This window comes from Hemitrygon akajei, unplaced genomic scaffold (assembly GCF_048418815.1).
Source record: "Hemitrygon akajei unplaced genomic scaffold, sHemAka1.3 Scf000034, whole genome shotgun sequence".
NCBI lineage: Eukaryota > Metazoa > Chordata > Chondrichthyes > Myliobatiformes > Dasyatidae > Hemitrygon > Hemitrygon akajei.
The window spans coordinates 9,166,164-9,174,216 of NW_027331920.1; the positions used below are offsets into that span (position 1 = coordinate 9,166,164).

The 8,053-nt window shown below is 45.8% G+C and overlaps 1 protein-coding gene across 1 annotated transcript in view; it reads left to right on the forward strand.

Moving 5' to 3' along the window:
• LOC140719984 (uncharacterized) overlaps positions 1-6,475 on the forward strand; it is a 94,162-nt gene extending 87,687 nt beyond the window's left edge. Inside the window, exons 8-9 of the mRNA XM_073034897.1 lie at positions 6,077-6,167; positions 6,290-6,475. Of these exons, the coding sequence (XP_072890998.1) occupies positions 6,077-6,167; positions 6,290-6,475 (277 nt within the window). The remainder of the gene's footprint in view (positions 1-6,076; positions 6,168-6,289) is intronic.
• The last annotated feature ends 1,578 nt before the right edge of the window (positions 6,476-8,053 follow it).

The window sequence follows — 8,053 nt, forward strand, 5'->3', positions numbered from 1 at the left end:
ACTGGTGGGTGGGTAATGACTGGCTCGATATAGTTTTAACTCCGTTCCTCCCTTTCACTGGGATCCTGCTGCTCAACGCTCTGACAGTCAGACACATTTTAGTGACCAGTCGAGTCCGTAAGGGGCTGAAGGGTCAGAGCAAGGGGGAGAATCGCAGTAACCCGGAGATGGAGAGCAGGAGGAGATCTGTGATTTTACTCTTCACCCTGTCCGGCAACTTCATCCTCCTGTGGATGACGGGTGTTGTAACTGGTCATATTATCAGGTCTCAGGAACAGGAAACGATTTCAATGACTCTGAATTGATCTTTCAGTACGTCGGGTTTTTCCTGAGTGATTTCAGCTGCTGCACGAACACATTTATTTACATGGTGACTCAGTTGAAATTAAGGCAGCCGGCGATCAGCGCGGTGAAATATCCCGTCACTTCGATGCTTCAGTTGATTAATGGCGCCGCATCCTGAGTAGTCGCCAGAGGCGGGCGCAGAGTCTCCAGTCCGGGCTCCAGCTCCTCAGATTCACCGCCTGATCTCCCAGGTGTTATTCCCGGGCGGATTGTCCCATCGACCGGCAGTCCGGGACGTTAAGATAGTGTGCGTGGGGGGAGGGGCAAAGCACCGTCCAAGAGAGTCAGAACCTCATTCTTTCCGCCAGATGCCAGACAAAGAACTACTCCGGAATTTCGCCCGCACATTCGTCTGCGGATATGTCCATCTATTCCCATTCCGCTCACCAACTTCACTGTCAGACATTCCCACAGGACGGCGCAAGTCGAGTCAGATGCTCATTTACTAACCCAATTTGAATCACACCAGTCCCCGCCATCTCCTTAAATGATTGGCTAAGTTAAGAAGTAGGTCAGGCTTTGGATTTACGACGGTTGACACTCCAACTTAAAGGCGCATTCCCGTTATCAACTGGACTGGACTGTGGTGCAGAGAACTGGGAAATAAAATCCTCACTGCTTCTGTCTTCTAACGAAAGCTAAATTTCTCCCAACAAATCCTATCAATTATAGGTAATGAAACATAATACTGCGAATTTCATTAAAGACACACCCATGACTTAAGAAAGCGGTTAAATGAAATCAATCATGCCCGCCAATATTGCAATGAAGCCTGCATGATTTCTTTCCTGATATCCTTCACCTGTGTTCAACCGTTTCTTAATGAAAAAACCTACACGATCCGGAAGCATGTTTTGCAACATGACAAAAAGAATAATTAAGCTTAGTAAGTCAAGGTGATATAATTCCTTCCCTTCTTGTTTCTTCCATAAACCCACCACTTTCATGTTCATATTCTAGCTCATGTCAATATAATTCCGTCCATTCTTGTTTTATACCTTTTTCCCCATACACCCAACATGTTTATGTATTCTGTAAAGGTGCACCCATTTTCGCATCAGTCTTTCCATAAGCTCCTAATTCCCAACATTCATAACTCTGAACGTCTGATTTGTTAAATGAAGGGTCTTTATCCACAGTTGAACTTTTGTAACTTACAGTCAACCCACTCATTCCCCTCAATACCGATGTGTTCAGGGATCTATAAGAAGAAAATATATAAACAAGTACTTGAATATGAATTAATGCCTGGTGAGTTTCCAACAGTAAATCTGACCAACTGCTAGAATAACGTGTTTAAGGGTCATCAAAATATAAAAGTAATCTGAACAAATGTAACGCTACGAGGGAAGAAATTTCTCCACCAAACTTCAGCCTAAAATGATGGCAACCAATTCGCCCGTATATACTGATAAATGGCTGCAAAGTAATTTCTCTATCATTGTCTATACTTCAGGCACAAACTGGGCTACTCCGGCATTCCCAGTTAAAATATCTTTCGTTCCATCTGTAAAAATGCTTCAAAACTTGACGTGATTAGAAACGATTGATGGTTAACATACCATAATAATTTTCCTTTATATTCTGATGAGACAACAGATTCTCCGGCAGAACAGAATATTTACATTGTATTGAACTGTTCAACCTAAAATCGACAAATGTGATTGGGAAGATAACTAAGTAGAGTTACTGAGAACGCGACACTGGGACATATTGCATAATCCAACAAGCCCATACTCCAAGCGTGATAAAAGTCCAGATATCGAAAACTGAAAACACTCTTCCTGAGTGTTCCCACCCGTCCTCGAGCACACTTTCAACAGCATGATAATGTCTCTGCCCCCTGAAATTAATCGAGTATGTTAATATCTTCAGCGGCCGCAATTGTGAGGGTGATTATCCCATTTCACCCAGTAAAACCGAAACATGGGACGACTTTACTGCATAACAACACAATCTTAAAGTCTATACTTGCATCACATCCAAGCATTTTAAACCTGAAGATGAAGCTGATCCATAAGCCACACGGACAGAATGTGAAACAGATTTAATTAAACAATTCTAAATGATTAACAAAGATTTACGTCGACCACCCAAGTATATCCACATAGACAGCTGAGAAAATCTAATACTCCTTTTTATTTATCAGTTATTATAACGATGTAGCGCTTCCATGCCAGCTTATTGTCCACCCACACGCCTGAAAACCTTTCTACTGGCACGTCTTCAAGAGTTTGATCGTATAAGTTCAACTCATCCGCAGATCAATTAATCTTATTTGTAAAAGACATAACTGATGTTCAGCCACTGAAAGCTTACATCGTCATCTATTTCCCTATTGTTCAAACATATTAATAGATAATTGCAACTCCATACACTAAAATTCAAATTTCTGCCTCTAATCCAGAAAGCTCCTTCATCTGTGCATAGTAATTTACCGACACTATCTCTGAAAGTATCATTAATCATATTATTAAATAATAAAAGTTTGCAAATACTGTCTTGTGCGATCCCATTCGCTATCTCATACAAACCAGGACATATCTTTCCCACCCTTACTTGCAGGGAACTTCCAAATGACAAAAGAAAATCAGAAAAAATGCTGCAATCTCCCATCTCCTAATTTCCAAAAGTCCTTCCTTCCATAAATATTACATGCCTTTTCAATGTCAAAAGTACCGTCTTTGCAATGTTACGTACCCGTGACACGTGACAGTGGTACCCTTGTCACGTGACTGGGGTTGAAGTTATACTGGACTTGAGGTAATGGTCTTGTGATGGTGGAGTGACAGGTTTTTTTTACAGGTTATAAAAGGAAGACCCACCCTGTGGGGTGGGGCAGTTCGTGACTGGGTTTGCCAAGCTGACTTCATGTCACTGCGTGCTTTAATGTTATGACGCAGTTTAGTTGAAAAATGAAGTTTTATATAATGCCTAAAATTTAAAAGGTCATTGCCAGCAGTTTCTTACAATACTGCTAGTGGAGAGTGAATATCGGAGTTTGGAAGTTAAAGATCGAGGAGAATCGATTTTCGACGGTGGATGGGTTTCGACCTCATTTGATCCTCATTCGGAAGGATTCCGTTGACTATTCTTGCTGTTAATCCCTGGGTTTGACCAGAAAGGATTTGAGAATAGTGTGGAAGGAAGTTCAGTGCCTTTCAGCCGTTATATTTCATAAAATTCTTCGTGGGAAAGTTCGACGCCGCGGATCGAAGGACAACGACGTGGAAGAGAATTTAAATCGCCTTAAAAAATCTCTCCTTTTAAATGGACTGTGAGCTTTTGAACTTTCGGCATACCGCTTTAAAGAACTGTTTTTTTTTCAATACCGCTTTAAGAACTGTTTGAACTGCAACGCTATTAAGAACTGTGAATCTGCCGCACAGCAGCTGTTTTCCGGTTACGCTAGTGTTTGTTTACTTTTGGGGGGTTTGTTTTCAGTGTTTAATAAACGTGTTATTTGTTATTAAAACCCTTGCCTAACTCATATATATATATATATATATATATATATATATTTGCCTGAATACGTAACAGCAAAAACTTATTTTAACTGTGCTTTCCTAATATCGTATTCCAAATGTAAAACTGAATCCAATGTCATTCTCCCCTTCGAAAATATACTCTGAAAAAACGATAAATTGCCTCCCTCTTCAAAAATATAATTCAAACGTTCCAGTACGATACGTCCATAAGTTTACATAAATGAGAGGTTAACCATATTGTTACGTAACTGGAAGTATCAGACAGGGAGCACCGGGTTTAGAATAGGCAATGCTACTGTCATTTTCCACAAGTAGTACAAATTAACCACTTTAATACCCCACCTGTTGAATGATATATTTCTACGACAAATGCCACATACGTTTAACTCACATTCACAACTCTATGCCTTGCCCTTTTCCTTAAGAAACTGGTAACACCAGTTACACCAAGATATCTTTCTGCAGCTCTCATTATAATTTTAACTTCCTCAGTAGGCCGATTTTGATCAATGTTTGATCAGTACAATTCACCACAACTGTACTTTAACTTGTTGAACTGCAACTGCCTCTGTTTTCATAAGGCAACATTTTCACATTTCCGCCTCTCCCCATGACTGACGTTCACATTAACTAATCTTCTCAATTGACCGATAGGCACCTCAGCCAGTGACAGCAGGGGACAGCGGTCGGTCTGAGCTACGATAGGCCGGGTGGAAATCTGCCCCATGCTCCGCCCCTCTTCTTCTGCTCCATCGCCGTTGCGGAGTTCAGAGAGTAGCTGCTGTCGGAGTCTCCGTCCTCGGCATTCACAAAGACGGGCGTGGTTCCCCTTCGACGCCTCGGTGTCCAGCGATGCTTGTGGTGGCGGAGTAAAAGTGTTTTGCTAGTTGTTTCTTCTTTACACAACATCAGAGTGGAGAAAAGATAAGAAATACACTATATTTAAAAATGCATAAATAGTGCAAGAATGGATTCATCAGTTAGTGTTCCTTGTTAACTTAAATATATGCCCTCGGGAATTAGACATTTCCTCCTTGGGCAAAACACAGGTTGTCCACTCTGTCTGTCCCTCTCACATTCCGATAAACGTCTGCTGGACCTCCCTCAGCCTCCACCGCTCCAGAGAGAATCAGCCTAAACTGTCCAATCTCTGCTTATCCAGTCAGAATCCTGGCAAACCTCTCTACACACCGTCCAAAGCCTCCATATTTTCCTATAATAGTATCGCAGCACTTCAGATGCGATTAAACTAGAGATTTATAAATCTGCAAAAGACAGTATCTACCTGACACTGGAACCCAGGGCCTCGACTACTAAAGACAGGCAGTCCGGACACCGCCTTTACCACCCACCCTGAGTAGCCACTTTCAGGGAGTTATACACTGGGATCCGCCACAATCCCGCTTGATGTCCTGCGGAGTCCTCCAGCACAAACTATCCTTTGTATAAAATGCTAACGGGATCTGAATGCAGTATTTCAGGAATCATACCAGGTCAGGCACCATCTAATGAGCGGATGTTTCGGATTATACCCTTCACTTTCAATATTGCCACCGGCACTTGCAGTCCGAACTTGGTGCCCACCAAGGCAGACCAGGAATCACCATTGCTATCTTTTGTCTGTATTTTTCAAGATTCATGATATTTCTCCTGCGTTCCCAGATTCCTCTGCTGTCTGCATACCACAATCTCCTACCATTCACCCTACACTGGTTGTTCCTGGCAAAGTGCAACACCCTCACACTGGTCCACATTTCATTGCAGCTGCAAAATCTTCAGCCGATTTACCCAGCTGATACAGACATCCTCAACTTTCCATAATCTACTTCGCTGTCCACTCGCGCTCTGAATCCAGGTGTCATCTGTAAATCCAGTTTACCATATTACCACTGAAATCCAAATACTTAAAGTGGCATGCAAAGGTTTGGGCACCCCTGGTCAAAATTTCTGTTACTGTGAATAGCTTAGTGAATAGAAGATAAACTGGTCTCCAAAAGTCATAACGTTAAAGATGAAGCTGTCACGGTCCCTTCTGGAAATCGCCCGCCTGGCTATTTTCCTCAGTAATTGAGCCTTATTCACCTCGTTTAGTTCCCAGTAATTCTCACGTTGCTCTAAGTACAAACACCCGCTGTCCATCAGCAAATGCTGTATAAAAACTCTGTGACCACAACGAATAGTTGCCAGCTCGTTGGTCGACTCGTGTTTGAGTAACCTCGGTCCATGGTTCTTCGGACTTTCAGTTCTAAGTCTAACATCGCTCCTGAATTCTCTACTAAGACCAAGACTCGGGGTAAAGATTCCCTTGGCACCAATTTCACGCTCGCTCCGACCGTAACTCCTCCCGACTCGGCCTCCGCGCCCGTGTTCAGCCCTTGGGTTCGTTCCACCGCCACGTCCTTGCAACAGAACGAACTGGCCACGATGAACCCAGCGGACACGGATCCCGTAAACAGGCCCTGGCCAGCCAGGGTTACCTATTGGACGCCCACGACCAACTACTTCGGGAGATCACGGAAAACCTTCGGACACTGACCACGAATGTGCAGAAGGTCAGTGAGCAAGTGGACCGAGTCTCCGCTTCTTTTTCTCCGTCCCCTCGAAGAACGCCGGCTACCCAGGCCGTATGTATCCGAGCCTGAACCCTACACCGGGGACCTAGGTAGGTGTCCGGCATCCTGTTCTTGCTACCTACACTTCCAATAAAACAAAGATTTCGTACATCATGGGGCTGCTACGAGGGGATGCCTTGGCCTGGGCAAACGTGATATGGGATAACCGACCAGAGGGTTGTTCCTCCTATTCCTCCTTTGTCCCCGAAATGAGGAAAGTCTTCGAACAATCCATTCGCGGAAAGGACGCCGCGAAACGGTTGCTTACTCTTCGTCAGGTTTCGCGAAGTGTGGCCGGGTATTCCATTGAGTTCCCGACCTTAGCCGCAGACTCCGGGTGGAATGACGAGGCCCTACGGGAGGTGTTTCGACAGGGCCTCTCTGACCAGATAAACGATGAGTTGACCACGAGGGACGACACGGACTGTCTGAACTCTCTGATCTCGCCAGCCATTCGATTAGATTATCGACTTCAGGAGCGTCTGAAAGAGAGAGAACCAGTTGCCTCGACGCTCGGGGAAGCCCACAGTCCACCTTACCAGTCGCAAACAGCCCCCCTTACCCGGCCGCTTCCAGTGAGGCTCCTGCCACGACCGTCCCCACCCCCCTGGGGGAGGAACCGATGCAGCTGGGATGGAACCGTCTCTCCCCGGCCGAACGAACTCGGAGGTGGAGAGCTGGGGATCTGGGGATTGCTACTATTGTGGCCAGCCAGGACATCTCCGGGATACCTGCCCTCAAGCGGCCGAAAGGGAGGGCATCAGTGAAAAAGGTTGTCCTGGTGAGCCGGACGATACTCCCTTCAGTCCCCAGACTCGGATGCTGATCCTGGCTCCCGTGAATTACCAACGACAGTCTCTGTCCCTGTCCACTTTGGTGGATTCCGGTGCCGCAGGCAATCTGCTGGACGAAGACATAGCCTCCCAGGCTGGAATACCTCGCGAGTTGCTAACTACCCGCTGGAGGCCCTGGACGGAAAACTGCTGGCTCGGGTGACCCACTGTACACCGCCCCTGACCTTGATCCATGTCCGTCAAGTCCTCTAGAGACTATGGGAAAACCAATTATTTGTGAAGACGGGGAAATGTGAGACCCACATTCCTTCGGTCAGCTTCCTGGGTTATATCATCGAGAGCGGGCAGGTGAGAGCAGACCCCGAGAAGATCCGGGCAGTGGAAGAATGGCCTAGGCCCACGACCCGCAAACAACTTCAACGATTCCTGGGGTTTGACAATTTCTACCGCCGATTTATCAGAGACTGCAGTCGAGTGGCGGCCCCCCTTACCCGGAGTACCTCGCCTACTACCCCCTTCTGTTGGGACTCCGAAGCCGACTCGGCATTCACCGACCTAAAGAGGCGTTTCACCACCACTCTCATTCTGGTCCATCCGGACCCAGCCTGTCAATTCATTGTCAAGGTGGACTCCTCAGACTCCGGGACAGGAGCAGTCCTGTCCCAACGATCAAGTTCGGACGAAACGCTTCACACCTGCGCCTTCTATTCTCGCCGACTGTCCCCCGCCGAGCGGAATTACGACGTGGGGAATCGGGAACTCCTGGCGGTCAAACTAGCGTTGGAAGAATGGAGGCAATGGCTTGAGGGGGCAA